Source organism: Eulemur rufifrons, chromosome 28 (genome assembly GCF_041146395.1).
Source record: "Eulemur rufifrons isolate Redbay chromosome 28, OSU_ERuf_1, whole genome shotgun sequence".
In the NCBI taxonomy this organism is placed as follows: domain Eukaryota; kingdom Metazoa; phylum Chordata; class Mammalia; order Primates; family Lemuridae; genus Eulemur; species Eulemur rufifrons.
The window spans coordinates 43,253,936-43,274,745 of record NC_091010.1 but is presented as its reverse complement, the minus strand read 5'-3'; the positions used below and the strand labels follow the sequence as shown (position 1 = coordinate 43,274,745).

The 20,810-nt window shown below is 37.7% G+C and overlaps 1 protein-coding gene across 2 annotated transcripts in view; it reads left to right on the top strand.

Annotated features, from left to right (window-relative positions):
- The first annotated feature begins 7,935 nt into the window (after window positions 1–7,935).
- The window catches only part of LOC138376062 (cytochrome P450 2C20-like), a 31,564-nt gene continuing 18,689 nt past the window's right edge, over window positions 7,936–20,810 (top strand). For both annotated transcript variants that reach the window (XM_069460044.1, XM_069460042.1), the window contains exons 1-3: window positions 7,936–8,221; window positions 20,242–20,404; window positions 20,567–20,716. In XM_069460044.1, the coding sequence (XP_069316145.1) occupies window positions 8,054–8,221; window positions 20,242–20,404; window positions 20,567–20,716 (481 nt within the window). In that variant the 5' untranslated portion in view covers window positions 7,936–8,053. The remainder of the gene's footprint in view (window positions 8,222–20,241; window positions 20,405–20,566; window positions 20,717–20,810) is intronic.

The window sequence follows — 20,810 nt, the reverse complement described above, 5'->3', positions numbered from 1 at the left end:
GGACTTTTTGATAAAGGCCATTCTCACTGGAAATAATGGTGATATAGCACCTCTTGTATTTTCTTGTATAGAGCTGGAACCCAATCTACTAAGTGAAGTATCACAAGAATGGAAAAATAAGCACCACATGTACTCACCATCAAATTGCTTTCACTGATCATCACCTAAGAGCACATTTAGGAATAACATTAATAGGATGTTGAGCAGGTGTCGGAGATGGAGGGGATGGGTGTATACATACATAATGAGTGTGATGTGCATTGTCTAGGGGATGTATACATTTGAAGCTCTGACTCAGGGGGTGGGGGGGGCAAGGGTAGTATACGTAACCTAAACTTTTATATCCACGTAATATGCTGAAATAATAATTAAAAAAAGTAAAAAAAAAAAAGTTAGTTCTTTGAAAAGATAAATGAAATCAATAGACCTCTAGCTAGAGTAACCAGGAATAGAGAGAAAGGACCCAAATAAGCTCAATCAGAACTGAAAAAGGAGATATTACAACTGATACCACAGAAATACATAATATCATCTGTGAATACTGTGAAAATCTCTATGTCCACAAAGTAGAAAATGTAGAGGAAATGGATAAATTCCTAGAAACACACAACCTCCCAAGACTTAGGAAGAAACAGAAATCCTGAACAGACCGATACAGAGCAGTGAGTTTGAAGGAATAATAAAATAATCTCCCAACAACAAAAAGCCCCAGGCCAGATGGAATCACAGCCAAATTCTACCAGACATACAAAGAACTGGTACCTGTTCTACAGAAATAATTTCATAATGTTGAGAAGGAGAGGATCCTCCCTAACCCATTCTATTAATGTGAGGCCAGTATCACCTTGATAACCAAAGCCAGGAAAGGACACAAGGAAAAAAAAAAAACCCTAGACCAATATGCCTTATAAAGATAGATGCAAAAATTCTTGATAAAATACTATTAAACATTCAACATCATCTAAAAAAGATAATTGGCCATAATCAAGTGGGCTTCATTCCAGAGATACAAGGATGGTTCAGCATACAATAATCAATAAATGTGACTCATCACATAAACAGAAGCAAAAACAAAGACCACATGAATATCTCAATAGATGTAGAAAAAGCATATGACGAAATTCAGCACCCTTTCATGACAAAATTCCTCAACAAACTTGATATTGAAGGAACATACCTCAAAATGATATTGCCATATATGAAAAACCCACAGGCAACAATATACTAAATTGGGGAAAGTTGAAAGCATTCCCTTATGAACTGGAACAAGACTGAAACAAGTCTTATTCAACATAGTAGTGGAAGTCCTAGCCAGAGCAATCAGGTAAGAGGAAGAATGGAAGCCTATTGAAATCAGGAAAGACAAAGTCAAATTATTGCTTTTCTCTGATGATATGATCTTATATTTGAAAACCCAAAGACTCTACCAAAAGAATCCTAGCATAGATAAATAAATTCATCAAAGTCACAGGTTACAAACACAATGTACACAAATCAGTAGCATTTTTCTATACTAAAAATAGGTAATCTGAGCATGAAATCAAAGATTCAATACCACTCACAATAGCTACAATGAAAATAAAATACTTAAGAATATACTTAACCCATTAGGTGATAGATCTCTACTAAGTAGAAGTATGAAAGACTAACCCTAAACTTGTGTCATCGATGATACAAACAAATGGAAAAACATCTCATATTTATGGATGGGTACAATCAACATGTCCCTGCTACCCAAAGTGATTTGCAGATTCAACACAATCTCCCTCAAAATATCAACATCATATTTCATAGGTCCAGAAAAAATAATTTTCTGCTTCATTTGCATCCAAGAAGGAGCTCAAATATACAAAGCAATATCAAGCAAAAAAATAAATCTGGAAGCATCACATTTCTAACATTATTTCTTATTTGTTTCAAATTCAAAATATTAAGGGTCTACAAATGTCTTTGGCTACATGGATTACTTTTGTAATGCTTGAGTCATGGCTATAGGTGTGCCCATAGCCCAAATAGTGCTAATTTTATCCATCGGGTAGGTTTTTGCCCCTCCCCTCCTGCTCTCCCCTCTGCTTGATTTTCACTGAGTTTTACTTCCCTCGGTGCACATCTGTGCTCATCACTTAGTTTCAGTTTAATAATGAGTACATGTGTTTGGTTTTCTGGTCTTGAGATACTTCACTTAGGACAATGGTCTCCTGTTCCATCCTACCTGACTTTAAATTACACTCTAACGCTATAGTAACCAAAACAACATGGTACTGGTGTAAAATTATAGACATAAAACAATTTAATGGAATAGGGAACCCAGATATAAAACCATCTACCTACAACAAACTGATCTTAGGAAAAGTAGACAACAATAGACATGGGGGAAGGGAAAGCCTACTCAATAAATGCTTCTGGGAAAAACATGCAGAAGAGTGAAACAGGATCCCTATCATTTGCTTATACAAAAATTAGAGATTGGATAAAATATTTAAATGAAGGCATGGAACCATAAAATTTCTAGAATAAAATGTAGAAAAAAATTTTTTTAGAGATTGTTCTAGGCAAAGTATTTATGACCAAGATCACAAAGGCAAGTGTAGCAACAATCAAAGTGAACAAATGAGACTTAATTAAATTAAAAATCTTGTGTATAACAGAGGAAATAATCAACAGGGTAAATAGACAACCTATAGAATGGTAGGAAATATTCACAAACTATATATCCAATAAAGAGCTTATATCCAAAGTCTGCGAGGAACTCAAAGAAATCATCATGAAAAAAACAAACAATCATTAAAAAGTGAGAAAAATACATGAACAGAAGTTTTTCAAAAGAAGATAGTCACAATCGCAAAGATGTGGAAACAACCCAAGTTCCCATCAATACATGAGTGGATTAATAAAATGTGGTATATGTGTACCATGGAGTATTACTCAGCTATAAGAAATAATGGTGATATAGAATCTTTTATGTTCTCCTGGATAGAGTTGGAACCCATTCTACTAAGTGAAGTATCCCAAGAATGGAAAAATAAGCACCACATGTACTCACCATCTAATTGGTTTCACTGATCATCACCTAAGAGCACATTTGGGAATAACACTAATCGGGCGTCGGGCAGATGTGGCAGGGGAGGGGATGGCTGTATACCTACATAATGAGTGCGATGCGCACTGTCTGGGGAATGGACGCACTGGAAGCTCTGACTCGGGGGCTAGAGGGACAAGGGAAACATACATAACCTAAACTTTTGTACCCCCTTAATATGCTGAAATAAACAAAAAAAAGAAGATAGACAAATGGCCAACAAACAAATGAAGAAATGCTCAACATCACTAATCATAAGGCAAATACAAATTAAAATCACAGTGAAATATCACCTTTCCCTTATCAGAATTGCCATTACTGAAAAGTCATAAAACAGTAGATGCTGGCATGGATACAGAGAGAAAGGAATGCTTATACACTGTTGTTGAGACTGCAAATAAGTAAAACCTCTATGTAAAACATATGGAGATTCCTCAAAGAAATAAATGTAGACTATCATTCGACCCAGAAATCCCACTACTTGGTATCTACATATAGGAAAAGAAGTCATTTTATCAAAAGGACACCAATAGTGGAGTGTTTATTGCAGTACAATTCATAATCACAAAGATGTGGAACCAACCTAAGTCCCCATCAGTTTATGAGTGCATTCACAATATATCTTTTATATATATCATGGAGTACTGCTAAATTTCACACAAGAAGAAATAGGTAATTTGAATAGGCTTTTATCTATTAAATTAATTCAATCAATAATTAATAACCTCCAAAATAGAATGCACTAGGCCTGAAGAGTTTCACTGATGAATTACACTAAACATTTCAGGGAGAAATTATACCAGAAATTAACAATCTCTTGCAGAATGTAGTAGCAGAAGGAATTCTTCCTAACTGATCCTATCAGGCCAGCATTATCCTATTACCAAAACCAGAGAAGGACATTATTAAAAAAAGAACTACTAGAGACCAATATATCTAATGAAAACAGATGCAAAACTCCTCAACAAAGTATTATCAAATTGTATTCAGCAGTACATAAAAGGAATTATAATATATACCAGTACCAAGCGGGATTTATTTTAGGTATGCAAGACTGAATAAATATTTGAATATCAACTAGTGTATTCCATTACTTCAACTTGCTAAAGAAGAGAATATCACTTGATGATATTAATCGATGTGGAAATGTATTTCACAAAATTCAACACACCTTCATGATAAAAACTCTCAGCAAACTAGAATTGAAGGGGAATTCTCTCAATTTGATACAGAGCATCTACAACCTTATAGCTAACATCATCATTAATGGTAAGAAATTGAAACTTTCTGCCTAATCACAGGAACAAGGCAAGGTGCTTTCTCTCACCACTTCTATTTGACAATATACTGGAAATCCTAACTAATGCAGTGACAAGAAAAGGGAATAAAAGCTATATTGATTGAAAAGGAAGAAATAAAACTGTCGTTTGCAGGTCACATAATTGTGTATGTAAAAAATTCCGAAGAATAAAAGAACCCCTGGAAACACAAAATAGGCAATATAAAACAAAACAGGAATAACAAAAAAATCTCCTGGAATTTATAAGCAATTAGAGGAAAGTTGTGGGATCTAAGCCGAAGGTATAGCAGTGAATTACTTTCCTACTGATTTACATATTAGCAATGAATAATTGAAATTTGAAGTTAAAAACATAATATCACTTATATCAGTACCAAAATTATGAAATGCTTAGGTATAAGTGTGAGCAAATATGTACAAGATAGTATGGAGAAAACTACAAAACTCTAATGAAAGAAACCAAAGAAGATCTAAATAGATGAAGAGATATTCCACGTTCATAGATGAAGACTCACTATTGTCATCATTCTTCTTAATATGATCTATGGATAAAATGCAATCCTAGCTAAAATCCAAACAAGTTCTTTTTTCTTTTTTAGTTAACAAAAATATGATTGTAAAGATTATATGGAGAGGCCAAAAAACCCAGAATAGCCAATGTTAAAGAAGAAGAACAAAGTTGGGAGACTGACCCTGCCTTAGCCGACTTAAAGACTTACTATACACCTACAGTAATCAAAACGGTGTAGTATTGCTAAAATATTAGTTAAATAGAATAATAGAACAGAATGTAAAGCCTGAAATATGTACTACACAATATTAGAAATATAGTTAACAGAATAAAGATCCACACAATATAGTTAACTGATTTTTGACTAATAAGCAAAGATAATTCAATGGAGAAATGATAGTCTTCTCAACAAATATTGCTGGAACTATTGGACTTTTTTGCACAACAATGAATCTAGATGTACACCTTACAGTATTCACAGCAGTTAACTCAAAATAGTTCAAAGACTTAAATGTAAAATGCAAAACTATAAATTTTCAATAGATGAATGGGTAAAGTTTGATGCATTGTATATCTGTACAATGGAATATTATTTAATGTTAAAAAGAAATGAACTGTCAAGACATGGAGGAAACTTATGCACATTAGTGGATGAAAGGAACCAATCTGAAAAGACTACATACTGTGTAATTCCAACTATTAGTATATGACATTCTGGAAAAGCCAGGACAAAGGCAGCACTACATGATCATTCATTGCCAAGGGCTTTGGCGGAAGGGAGGGATGTATAGGGAGATCACAGAGGATTTTTAGGGTAGTGAAACTATCCTGTAAGATACTAGAATTATGGGTACATGTCATTTGTACAGTAGTCAAAACCCATAGAACATGCAACACAAATAGTGAAAGCCTATATCAACTATAAAGTTTGGTTGATGATTTTGTGTAACTGTTGGATCATTAATTGTAACTAATAAACCACACTGATAGGATAGTTAATGTGGGAGAGGATATGGTTGTGTATGGGGAGAGGGTATGTGGGGGCTGTATACTTCTTATTTAGGTTTTCTGGAAACCTGAAACTCCTCTAAAAATAAATTGTATAATTACAAAAACCCTCTCTAATCCACAACTCTAGCAAAGCAAAGGCTTGCTTTACTCTTTGACTGTGGGGGGCTTAATACTGATAATCTCCTGATGAACTATGCTAAGATGGGAATTCTGTGGGATGGGATGTGAGATGTCACTGAGCTGGAAGTTGGACCATGGAGATTCTGTTAATAATATGATGTCTTTTTTTTTTTTTTTTTTTTTTTTTTTTTTTTTTTTTTTTTTGAGACAGAGTCTCACTCTGTTGCCCAGGCTAGAGTGAGTGCTGTGGCGTCAGCCTAGCTCACAGCAACCTCAAACTCCTGGGCTCAGGCAATCCTCCTGTCTCAGCCTCCCGAGTAGCTGGGACTACAGGCATGCGCCACCATGCCCGGCTAATTTTTTTCTATATATATTTTTTAGCTGTCCATATAATTTCTTTCTATTTTTAGTAGAGATGGGGTCTCGCTCTTGCTCAGGCTGGTCTCGAACTCCTGAGTTCAAACGATCCGCCCACCTCGGCCTCCCAGAGTGCTAGGATTACAGGCGTGAGCCACCGCGCCCGGCCTATGATGTCTTGTGTTGATGCCTTGGTGATACTTCATCTCGCTAAGTTGCCAATTGCTCATTCCTAAATACCAAAGGCAAGCTTAGAACTGTAAATCTGAGAGATCCGCTTAAATTGTCTATGATTCTTTGATTCTGTAAAAAGAAAGGTCCATGCAGGAGCCTCAGCTGAGCAGAAGGGAGGAAGAGCAGAGCAGGGACACCTATGTCTCAAGGAACGAAATGATTTCTCTCCAGAGAGCAACTGAGCTTATTTTACCCAAAGAAGCTGGTGTGGTTCTTTTAGACCAATGTGACTCAGGTAGAAAATTCCTTTTTTCTTTGCTCTGGATGAAGTGTTTGCCACGTATGCAGGCACTGAGGTTTTGAAGGTTATAAAACCAAACTCTTTTGACCTCCAGTTTAGTCAATCAGTGTTGTAATATTTAACAAAATTAATGTTCAGGTTGAAAGTCACTGACTAGGTTCAATAATGAAATATTGAATCTTACTACACAATATGTGAACTTTGGTGAACCCAGTTGAACTGAATGTTTTATTTGCAGATAGGGTGCAAATGTTGCATTATTGATTCTGGACTCAGCATTTCTGCCTGCAGTCGTGTATCCTTGGCCAAAGTACTGAACCTCCAAGGCTCAGCTTTCCCTTCCCCAAGATGAGAATAATTTTACTTCAGGCAAAGGTAACAGAGAGAATCAAGAGGTAGATGGTGTGTGTGAAACTTCTCTGTAAATTGTTAGAATCCCTGTAAACGTGACTGATAAAACATTGTGTAACTGGGTCTTGACACAACTTATTTTTTCTTAATAAAACAGGTGGAAATAACTGCACTAGTTAATTTAGAAAGAATATGATGATATCTTTACAGAACATGCCTTTGCTCAAGCACTATCATTAGTGATCTGTAACTTTCATCATTCTGATTGTATTGAGATCCTCATGACCACTGAATGTCAGTCAGCTTCCATTCAGCACATTGTGATGCTTCTCTGCTGTGAGTCTGTTTAGTGATTTGTCTGCCTCCCATACTCTATTGAATCTACAACTGTCATTTAGTGTACATTATTTCATTTTATTATTTCTGATAGTGATAGACCAAAAACATCAGAAGCAGCTGTGTCTGGAGGAGACTGTGAGGTGGAGAAGCCATAGCTTCTCAAACCCTCCCCACTAAATCTCTGAGTTTGGCTCCTCCACCAGTTGTTCTGAGCAACGTTCACCTCTGCAGTGATGGAAAGGGGGGAACCCTGTTTTTTATTTTATATACTTGGGCTGCAATCCAGTACAATTAAACAAGACTGTCTAGGGTGGGTAGTGGAAAGAAGAAGGCTAAAGAACATTTTGTTTTTATCCCTCTCAGTGGGCCAAAGTCCACTCGGAAGACATCAGCAGATCTAGGTGATTCACCACTTTATATGTGAAAGAGCACACACTGAATTAGCAGGGAGCATTATAAAAGCCTTGGGGTGCAAGCTCATTGTTGTCTGGGTTAGAAGAGAAGGCTGCAATGGACCCAGCTGTGGTTCTGGTGCTCTGTCTCTCCAGTTTGCTTCTGCTCTTCCTCTGGAGACAGAGCTCTGGGAGAGGGAAGTTCCCTCCTGGGCCCACTCCTCTCCCAGTTATTGGAAATATCCTACAGATGGGTGTTAAGGACATGAAGAAAACTTTCAACAATGTAAGTACGCTTTATGTTCCTTCAGTGGCTTGCAAAAGGGTAAGTTATTGGACTTCCATTTTTAAATAAAATATATTCTGCCTATTTACATCTCCCACTGCCTTAGTTAAATAAATTGCTAAATATTTAATTTTCTTTGATGCTATTGTGAAATGTATTACATCTTTCGTTTAATTCTTGGCTTGACTCTTATTTGGCGTATATAAAAGCTTATGATTGGTGTGCATTGATTTTGCATTCTGAGACTTGGTTGAATTTGTTTATCAATTACAGGAGTCTCTTGGTTGAATAATTGGGATTTTCTATATATAATATCCTACTGTCAGCAAAGAGCGATAGTTTGAGCTCTTCTGCCCGTATATAAATGCCTTTGATTTCCTTCTCCTGTCTGATTGCTCTGCTTAGGACTTCCAGCGATATGTTGGATACAGGCGGTGATAGAGGGAAACCTTGTCTTGTTCCAGTTCTAAGAGGGAATTCTGTCAATTTTTCCCTGTTCGGTATGATGTTGGCTGTGCATTTGTTGTATATAGATTTAATAATTTTGAGGAATGTCCCATCTATGCCTATTTTTTAAGAGTTCTTATCTAAAAAAGGTGATGAATTTTGTCAAATACTTTTTCTGTGTTTATTGTGACAATCATTTAGTCTTTGTTTTTCTTTTATTTACATGGTGAATTATATTTATAGATTTGCATATGTTGACCCATCTTTGCATCTCTGTGATGAGGCCCATCTGGTTATCATGAATTATTATTTTTTTTTATTTAGGAAATTTATTTTATTTTATTTTATTTCAGCTTATTATGGGGGTACAAAAGTTCAGGCTATATATATTGCCCATGTCCCCCTGAGTCAGAGCTTCAAGCATGCAGTTGATTTCAGTGTGCTAAGATTTTATTGAGAATTTTTGCATCTGTACTCATAAGGGATAGTGGTCTGTAGTTTTCTTTTGTTGTGTCCTTTCCTGGCTTTGGTATTAAAGAGATATTGGCTTCATAGAATGAGTTGTGGAGGATTCCATCCTTTTCAATATTGTACAATAATTTCTGCAGTATAGGTACCAGTTCTTCTTTGTAGTTTTGGAACCAAAGAGTTTGTACCCCCATACTATTTTGAAATAAAAAAAATCACTGGTATAGAAAATGTCTCAAGTCCTTTCAAAGAACAAAATGATTCATGAAACTAGTTCTAGAAAATATTTAAAATACTTCTGGTGAGAGAAAAAAATGGCAGATTAGTGGTCACCTCTTGGCTTTCTGTTCCTGGAGAAGTAGGTGAGTAATTCGGATGGCTACACATGAGTGGATCACTCCCCCCCAAGAACAGTGTTGTGAAACTGCAGAGAAACAGCATGGGACACAAAATGCAGGTGGGAAAAAAGGTGAATAGGAGATATGGTGGCAAAGACTGGAGAGTGCCAGATATACAATGGGGAATCGAGTGTGGGATAGCCATGCCCACCTGGCCAGCCAGTGCAGCGTGATCTGACCGATAGAAGGATGCCTGGCTTCTCCACTGACCTACACACCCACTCAGACAGAGACATGCCTGGAGTCGGTGCAAAGTCCTGGCATGGGAGGACAGGCTCTGTGGAGAGGAGACAATAGCGGGAAACATTTTGAACTCCCTGGTGCTCTGTGCTGGGACCACACTGAGCAGGGGAGGGACCGGTCTGAATAGTTACTTCGCACTACTGTGTGAGGGAGTTTGGAGACAAGGACCTCACCCTGGTGGTCAGTGGGAGCAGAACAAAGGAGGTGAACTCTGAAAAGGGGACTCTGCCCATGAAAACCACTGATCATTACGTTGGCTTAGGGTGGGAAAGAAAGAGCAGGACTCTCTGCTAAGCAGACCTGAGACTGTGGGACTGTGATGTAGATGGGACAGCTGGCAGCCTGTTGATTCAGCCCACTGGACCGGCATCTGCCAACTCCTGAGTGGTCACATCCAGCACTAGCTGTCCAAGGGTGGGCGTCCGACATTTTTGGGGTGTACAACTGGGAGATGCTGTGACATGCTGCAGTTTCAGGCAGCACCTCTCCCCCTTCCAGGGGACTTTCATGTCAGCTCAGTGGGCTCCGAACTTGGAGGTGGGGAGCAGTGAGAAAAGCTGCCTTCTCTGTGCAGCTGCCGTGAATCCTCGGGACTTTGGTGCTTTAAAACAGCACGCAACCTGTTGATTTGGGTAGCTGGCTGGTGTCAGCAGGTGAATTTTGAGTGCTTCTCCCCAGTGCTAGCTCTCCAGGGGTGGGGGACCACCATCTGTGGGATCCTCAGCCCGCAGACGCTGGGGATCACGGTGGTGTCAGGCAACACTCCTCCAGCAGCCCGGCGACTTTCCTTTGGAGATGGTGAGAAGTGAGAAAAGCTGCTTTCTCTGTGCAAGCAATGTGAATCTGTGGTGCTTTGGTGCTGAACAATAGTTGGCGGCCTGTTGATTTGGCCTGCTGGACTGACTTCAGTCATCTCATAAGATAATAACTCCAGGGCTTGCTGTCTGCATCTGGGCAGCTGCCAGGATTGGGGTTTGTGGACAGGGAAGGAAAAACCTGCCCAGAGACTTCAGCAATTGAACCAAATGACCCCTCCCAGCAGGAGCAGCCTTCCAAGTGTGGTGAAAGAGCCCTGAATCACATATTGGTGGCTCCCCCTACTGGCAGATCAAGCAACCATAGAAATACACACACCAAGGCTTGCAGGCGCCAGCTGCGATCTATCCTTTTTTTTTTTTTTTTTTTTTTTAATTTCAGGATATTGTGGGGGTACAATCATTTTGGTTACATGTTATGACTTTGCCACACCCAAGCCATGACTTGAGGCGTGCCTTTTTCCCCCCTACAATGCTCACCACGTCCATTAGTTGTGAGTTTACCCACCCCAACCCCCTATGAATATTACTACCATGTGAGCATCTTCGTGTTGATCAGTTAATGCCAATTTGATGACGAGTACATGTGGTGCTTATTCTTCCATTCTTGTGCTACCTCATTTCGGAGGATGGGCTCAAGCTCTATTCAGGAAAATATAAGAGGTGCTCACCATTACTTTTTGTAACTGAGTAGTATTCCATTGTATACCTATACCATATTTTATTAATCTACTCATGGATTGACGGGCACTAGGGTTGTTTCCACATCCGTGCAATAGTGAATTTTGCTGCCATAAAGATTTGAGTGCAGATGTCTTTATTATAGAATGTCTTTTGTTCCTTTTGGTAGATACCTAAGAGTGCTATTGCTGGATCAAATGGTATTTATATTTTTAGCTGTTTGAGAAATCTCCAAATTATTTTCCACAGAGGTTGTACTAACTTGCAGTTTCACTTGCCCTTACCCCTACCTCAAGGGGGAACATGGTCCAAGTAACACTTGCGAGTGGCAAGACCCTTCCCAAAGATTGGGGCATTCATATACCCCAACCAGGAGAGCAGAGCCTAACACAGAGACATTGATGATTGGCTCCTCTATGCAAATTATAATACATGACAGAGAGGGTAATTCCATAGCTTAACACAGTGCCTTCCATCTCAAGCTATTAGAGGGCAGTGGAGTCATACACACAAGTGTGATCCACCAGCTGGGAGCTTACGCTGTGGGACCAAACTCACTAGTCTCCATTAGCAAGAGGTGAAGACAACAGGTCAGAGGTAATGCAAATTCCTCAAATACATCTAAGGCAATACAGGACCAGTGCACCTCTCCCCAGCACTTTCAGGGAACGACCCTTGGGGACTTGGAGATAGGGCCATAAAGCAGTCCTAGCACCCCCAGTTCTCGACCAAGTAGCCTGCTGAGAAAGAATCAGTGGAGGAAGGCAATAAACATTAAGGTCAGAGAGAAATGTCACCCCAACAGAAATCATTAGATCCTCAACACTGGATACAAACTTAAATGAAACGACTAAAATGACAGATGAAGAATTCTGAATATGGATTGTAAGAAAACTCAATGGAATTGAGGAGAAAATAGAAACCAAACACAATGAAGCCACAAGAACAACACAGGAAATGAATAAATAATTCTCTAAAGAAATTGAAATATTATGAAAGAACCAAACAGAAATACTGGAAAAGAAAGAGGCATTCAAGGAACTACAAAACACTGTGGAAAGCCTTAAGGATAGGATGGATCACACAGAGGAACTAATCTCAGAGCTTGAAGATAATGCCTATGTGCTAAACAAATCAGATGAAGAAAAAGAACACAGAAACAAGAGACAAGAACAAAACATACAACAAATGTGGGATTATGTAAAGAAACGAAATATAATATAGGCATCTTGGAGAGAAGAAGAAAATATACAATGGCTGGATAAACTATTTCTTGGAATACTGGAGGAAAACATACCTGGCCTGGCCAGAAATCTAGATATCCAGGTACAAGAAACACACAGAACTCCTGGGAGACTCAATGTGAAAGGCAGTCACCCCATCACATGGTTATTAGGCTGGACAAGTAAACATGAAAGTGACAATCCTTTGAGCAGTAAGACAAAAACAGCAGATAACCTATAAAAGAAAACCTATCAGACTAACTGCCAGCTTCTCAACTGAAACCTTACAAGCCAGAAGGAACTTAACACCCATCAATCTTTTAAAGTGGAATAATGGTCAACGTAGAATTCTTTACCTGGCAAAACTAAGCTTCCATTATGAGGGAGGATGAAAGACTTTCCCAGACAAGCAATCAGGGATGGAATTTGCAAAGACCAGACTTGCCCTGCAAGAAGTATTCAGACCTGCATTATACACTGAACAGTGCAATAGACACTCACCAAGGTAAAATCACTCAAGAGTTAAATTCCAGAACCTTGATTCCACAATGACTGAAGAGGTCAAACAAAACAATAAGAATTTATCCAACAATATGAATAGAAATTTACCCCAAATATCAATTCTCTCATTAAGTGTAAATGGCTTGAATTGTCCACTGAAGAGACATAGACTGGCTGAGTGGATAAAAAAATACAGAAGCCAAGTATCTGGTGTCTCCAGTAAATGCATCTGATTCACAAAGATCCTTTTAGAGTCAAGGTCAAGGGTTGGAAAACAAAATTCCAGGCAAATGAAAACCAAAAGAAACCTGGGGTAGCTATTCTTATATCAGATAACATAAACTTTAAAATGGCAAAGTAAAGAAAGACGAAGATGGTCACTATATAATGGTGAAGGGAAAAATCCAACAGGAAAACTTAAGAATTTTAATATTTATGCACCCAACACCGGAGCACCCACATACATAAAGCAAACTCTGCTTGATCTAAATAACATGATAAACAGTAATACCATAGTAGCTGGGGATTTTAACACCCCACTGACTGAACTGAACATAACCTACAAGCAGAAAATAAGCAAAAAAAAAAAAAAAACCAAAAAAACAATGGACTTAAATATACCTCTAGAACAAATGGGTTTAACAGACATTTACAGAACATTCCGCTGAAATAAAACTGAATATACATTCTTCTCATCAGCTCATGTAAATTTCTCTATAATCAATCACATCTTAGGTGACAAACCAGATCTCAACAAATTTAAAAAAATAGACATTTTACCATGTATTTTCTCAGATCAAGTAGAATAAAATTAAAGATCAATTCCAACAGAAACACTCATCACTTCACAGTATCATGGAAATTAAACAATCTATTGCTAAGGATTACTGGGTCAAGGAGGAGGTGCAGAGGGAAATCAAAAGATTCTTAGAACTAAGTGATAATGGGGACACAAGCTATCAAAATCTGTGGACTACAGCAAGAGCATCCTGAGAGGAAAACTAATAGCATTAAATGTTCACATCCAAAACACAGAAAACTCACAAATCAGCAAACTAATAAAGCATCTCGAGGAACTAGAAAAGGAGCAACTAATTAATCCTAAACCTAGCAGAAGAAAAGAAATAACTAAGATCAGAACAGAACTAAATGACATTTAGAAGAAAAGAACTATATAGAAGGTTAATAAAGTCAAATGTTGGTTTTTTGAAAACATAAGCAAAATTGACAACCCTCCTGGTAGATTGACAAGAACTAGAAAGGAAAGGACTACAATAAACTCAAGTAGAAATGAAAAAGGAGAGATCACTACAGATATCATGGAAATACAAAACATTATCTTTGACTACTGTAAAAATGTATATGTCCAAAAACTACAAAACATGGAGGAAATGGACAAATACTTTGAAACACACAATCGTCCTAGGCTTGCTCTGTAATAAATAGAATTCCTGAATAGACAAATATCAAGCACAATAACCGAAGCAGCAATTAAAAATACTGCAGCAAATTAAGTCCTGGACCACCTGTATTTAACAAACTTTCAAAGAAGAACTCATACCTATACTGCAGAATTTATTCCGCAACATTGGGAATGATGGTATCCTGCGAAACTCATTCTATGAAGCCAATATCACCTTGATACCAAAGCCAGGAAAGGACACAACAACAAAAGAAAACTGGTGACCAATATCCTCCATGAATACAGATGCAAAAATACTCAGCAAAATATTAGCAAACTGAATCCAACAACACATCAAAAAGATAATTCATCATGACCAGGTGGGCTTTATCCAAGTGATGCAAGTTTGGTTCAACATACACAAGTCTATAAATGCAATTCACCACACAAATAAAAGCAAGAACAAAGACCATATGATACTCTCCATAGATGCAGAAACACATTTCACAGAATCCAGCACACTTTTATGACAATAACTCTTAACAAAATAGGCATAGATGGGACATACCTTTAAATTACTAAAGCCATGTATGCTAAACCCACAGCCAATATCATACCGAATGGGGAAAAATCGAAAGCATTCCCACTTAGAACCGGAACCAGACAAGGTTGTCCACTATCTCCACTTCTATTCAACATAGTGCTGGAAGTCCTTGCCAGAGCAATCAGACAAAAGAGAGGAATTAAGGGTTTCCAAATGCATGCAAAAGAAGTCAAACTCTTAGTCTTTGCTGATTCTATGATACTATATCTAGAAAATCCCAAGCATTAAGCCAAGAGTCTACTGGAATTGATAAATTAATTTAGTAAAGTCTCAGGATACAAAATCAATGCACAGACATCAGTGACATTCATATATGCCAATAACAGTCAAGCCAACAGTCAAATAAAAGATGCAACACCTTTCATAATAGCATCAAAGAAAATTAAATATTTAGGAATATATTTAATGAAGAAGGTGAAAAACACATAGAGGGAGAACTACGAAACACTCAGAAAAGAAATCATAGAAGATGGAAACAGATGGAAAAACCTACCATGTTCGTGGATTGGCAGAATCACTGTTGTTAAAATGTCTATACTACCTAAAGTGATCTACAGAATTAATGTAATCCCTATCAAAATACCATCATCATTTTACAGATCTAGAAAAATAATTCTACACTTTGTGTGGAATCAGAGAAGACTTCATATAGCCAAAGCAATCTTAAAAAAAAAAAAAAAAAAAAACAAATTGGGAGGCATCAGTCTAACAGACTTCAAGCTTTACTACAAGGCCATAGTAACCAAAACAGCATGGGGTTGGCACAAAAACAGAGATATAGAGCTTTGGAACAGGACTAAGAACCCAGATATAAAACCATCCTCATATTGTCATCTAATCTTTGACAAAGCAGACAAAAATATACATTGGGGTAAAGAATCTCTATTCAATAAATGGTCCTGGGACAACTGGATAACCACATGCAGAAGATCGAAACTGGATCCCCACCTCTCACCTCTCACCTCTCACAAAAATCAACTCACAATGGATAACAGACAAACCTGAGGCATGAAACCTTAAGAATTCTAGAAGAAAATGTGGAGAAAACTCTTATAGACATCATCCTCGGCAAAGAATTTATGAAGAAGACCTCCCAAAGCAATCAGCAGCGACGAAAATACATAAATGGGACCCAATCAAATTAAAAAGCTTCTGTACAGCCAAGGAAACCATCATTAGAGTAAATACTCAATCTATAGAATGGGAGAAAATATTTGCATGCTACACATCCGATAAAGGGCTGATAACAATAATCTACATGAACCATTAGAAAATTAACAAGAAAAAATCAAACAGCCCTATCAAAAATTGGGCAAAGGACATGAACTGAAACTTTTCAAACGAAGATAGAATACTGGCTAGGAAACATATAGAAAAGTGCCCAACATCTCTAATCATTAGGAAAATGCAAATCAAAACCACGATGAGATATCACTTAACTCCACTGATAATGGCCTTTATTAAAAAGTCCCAAAACAAGAAATGCAGGCATGGATGTGGAGAGATTGGAGCAGTCTTACACTGCTGGTAGGACTACAAGTTATTAGAATCCCCGTGTAAAGTAATTTGGAGATATCTCAAAGAGCTAAAAATAGATATACCATTTGATCCAGCAATCCCACTACTAGGCATCTACCCAAGGAAAAATAAGACATTATGCAATAAAGATATCTTTACCCAAATATTCATGGTAGCAAAATTCACAATTATAAAGGTGTGGAAACAACCCAAGTGATTATCAATACATGAGTGGACTAATAAAATGTGGTATATGTATACCACGGACTACTACTCAATTACAAAAAACAATGGTGATCTAGCACCTCCTGAATGGAGCTTGAGCCCAACCTTTGAAGTGAGGTATCACAAGAATGGAAAAATAAGCATCACATGTACTGGCCATCAAATTGGTACTAATTGATCAACACTACAGTAGTCACATGGTAGTAATATTCACTGGGTGCCCGTCCCGTGGGAGGGGGATGGTGGGGGTGGGTACATTCACAACTAATGGATGCAGAGCTCACTGTAGTGGGAAAAGATACGCTTGTAGCCCTGACTTGGACGAGGCAAAGGCATTATATGTAACCAAAATGTTTGTACCTGCATAATATTCTGAAACCAAAAAAAGAAAAAAAGTAAAATATTGCTATAAAAAAATCCTTCTGTTTCTCCATTATTTTAAGCCCACAAGTATATGTTTTAGAGAAAGTTTTTAAGGTATAAAAGTATAAAAATGTAAAAAAATACAAACTCATCAAATTTTATTTTTAAAGATGGTTTACCCATTTTAGATAAATTAATTTTGTAATGTGTAAAATAAAGGATTGAAATGCAAAAAAATTAAATAAAATATATTCCTGGAAGCATACTGTTACAATAGATCATTGTAAAGAAACATAATCCCTACAAACTTTGATGTTTCTGTTGCTTTTTCTAGTCTGTTACTGTCAGAAGCAGTAAAATCAGGTAATGAATTTAGTGAGTAGAGGAACATTTGGGTCATTGTATGGTAGAACCAAAATAATATAGTGGCAATGGTTTGGAGTGCTGTGTCCTGTCTTTGTATTGTAGCCATTTGGTATGATTTTTGGCTCAAGGTAAATGGTAGGAAAACTGTGTGTGATTAGAGATTTTATTCAATAAGTCAGAATAGCCAGAGGTTTTATTCAGAATAGCCAAGAAAATTGAACTTCTCTGAATAATGAATGTATGTCTGACATCAAAGAAATAGCTACAGGTTCAGGATGAGCATAAGTGAATGAAAGAAACAAGTGATCAGTCAGGGCACAACTGGAGGTATGAGAATTCTTTTGGATTCTGCAGAAAGCTGCTCTCTGTGTCCCAGAATGCTGGTGGATGGAAAATGTTGTTCTGTCAGGAGATGTTACATGTCCTGACACTGCCTCTGTGATGCTGACTGTTTCACCATCAGTAATAACAGCAGATCCCAAAGAGGTCTGGGCATTAGAATCATCTGTTGTGATTTCTAAAAATATAAGGTTTTAGCGTTCACCCAGGGGTACTGAGTGAGGATCCCATAGCAAGATCTACTTATGTGATCTTGAAGCAGTCAACTGGGTATTGGTCTCAAGGCAGACATGAGGAACTGATAAATTGCTCAAGGGTCAGAATTTCAAGAAGCAGAGATTGAAATTTGGATATTTTGTACATCACCTCTGGGACACTGAAAATGAATTTGGAATTCTCTGACCTGACTTTCTTTATTTGAAAAATAGGGCAAATAAACCTGCTAAATGTATTGAGGTTGAAACTTTTTAAATTATAAAATATTAAAGGGGGACAAATGTTTTTGTTAAAGGGATAAATTGTGCCATGTTGAAGTCAGGGCTTTGGTGGACCTGTCAGCAGAGCAGTGTTCATTGTACCAGATATATACATTTTTATTTCTCACAGCCCTCCCATTCTCCCCGCTTCTTGATTTCCAATATCCTTTACATCTCTTTGTGGCAGTGTTTACCGATTCTTTACCTCCACTTATTAGTGAGAACACATGATGTTTGTTTTTACATTCTTAAGATATTTCATTTAGGGTAATGGTCTCCAGTTCCATCTAAGTTGCTCTAAAGGGCATCATGTCATTCCTTTTTATGGCTGAGTACCACTCCATGGTGTGTGTGTATGTGTGTGTGTGTTTGCCTTTTTGAAATTATGACTTCTTTTCCTTTGAGTAGATAACCAGTCATGGGATTGTTGGATCAATTGGTAGATCAACTTTTAGTTTTTGATGAACCTCGATATTGTTTTCCATGGAGATATTACTAGCATACAGTCCCAACAACAGTGTATAGTCATTTCTTTTTCAGTGCATCAATCCCATCATCTATTGTTTTTAGACATTTCTATAATGCCCATTCTGACAGGGGTAATATGAAATCTTACTGGATTTTTTTTTATTTCAGCATATTATGGGGGTACAAAAGTTTAGGCTACATATATTGCCCTTTCCCCCCACCCGAATCAGAGCTTTAAGTCTGTCCATCCCCTAGACGGTGTGCATCACACTCATCATGTATGTATACACCCATTCCCACCCCCGCCACATCTGTCCAACACCTGATTAATGTTATTGCTAAATGTGCTCTTAGGTGATGATCAGTGAAACCAATTTGATGGTGGGTTTTTAAGTTGAATTTCTGTGATGATTAGCGATGTTGAGCATTTTTTCATGTGTTTCTTGGCAATTTGTCTATCTTCTTTTGAGAAAACTCTGTTCATGCCTTTTGGCCACTCTTTAATGGAGTTATTAGTTTTTACTTACTGACTTGTTTGAATTTGTTGTAGATTACGGATGCTAGATATTTGTTGGGTGTATAGTTTGCAAATATTTTCTCTCATTCTGTAGATTGTCTTTTTAGTCTCTTGATTATTTTTCTTGCTGAGCAGAAACCTTTCAATTTAATTGCCCCATTTATTAATTTGTTATTATTGCTGTGTTTGCCATCTGGGTCTTACTGATAAATTCTTTGCCTAAGCCAATGTCTAGAAGAGTTTTTGCTAATTTTCCTTCTAGAAATTTTATGAATTTAGGTCTTACATTTAAGTCTTTAATCCATGTTGTATAAGTTTCTTATATTGCAAGAGAGGGAGGGATTCTTCTTGATTCTGTTGCAAGTGGGTATCTAATATTCCCAGAGCTATTTATTGAATAGGGCATACTTTTTCCAACATTTGTTTTTGACTGCTTTATGATAATTCAGTTGGTCATAGCTATGTGGTTTTATATCTGAGGTCTCTACTGTGTTCCATTGAATTATGTCACTACATTTACACCAGTGCCATGATGTTCAGGTTATTATAGCCTTGTAATATAACTTGAAGTCAGGTAAGGTGATGTCACCAAACTTGTTCTTTTTGCATAAGTTTGCTTTGGCTATTTGCACTCTTTTTTTGGTTTCACATGAAGATTAGGATTAATTTATCTAGGTCTGTGAAAAGTGACGTTGGTATTTTGATGGGATTGGCAATATCAGAATCAATTGCAATCTGTATACTGATTGCCTGGGCCAATGCAGGGCACACTGGAGTTCATTGATAAGTGGCTGCTATGACTATCACCATCACATTTATGCATAAAATTCAGACATATTTGAATATGTTTGTGGCAGAATAAAAACATTAACTAATACAGTGATAATATCAGTCTGAACAGGCACAATATATCGACCAAATACTGACTTCTTTTGCTGTTATTTGCATCTTGCTTCCATTTCCCAGTTCTCACAAGTCTATGGCCCTGTGTTCACTGTGTACTTTGGCATGAAGCCCATTGTGGTGTTACATGGATATGAAGCAGTGAAGGAAGCCCTGATTGATCATGGAGAGGAGTTTTCTGGAAGAGGCATTTTCCCACTTTCTGAAAGATCTAGTAAAGGACTTGGTAAGTGTACATGTGCCTGAGTCAGCAGTGGTAAAGTGGGTAGGGAGGATGGAAACGTAGCTTGGTTGGGTAGAGCTTGGCCCACTCACATGACTGTGGAGTGTCAGTTCCCTCCTCCTTGCCTGGAATTTCCCTCCTAGTTTCTGTTTCCCATTCTGGTAGGAATCATTTTCAGCAATGGAAATAGATGGAAGGAAATTCGGCGCTTCGCCCTCATGACCCTGCGGAATTTTGGGATGGGGAAGAGGACCATTGAGGAACGTGTCCAAGAGGAGGCCCGCTGCCTTGTGGACGAGTTGAGGAAAACCAAGGGTGGGTGACTCTCTACTCTCTATCACTGACCTCTACAGACTGCTGTCTTCTCTAATGACATCCTTGGACACATTCAGGGGTGGCAAGATCTTTC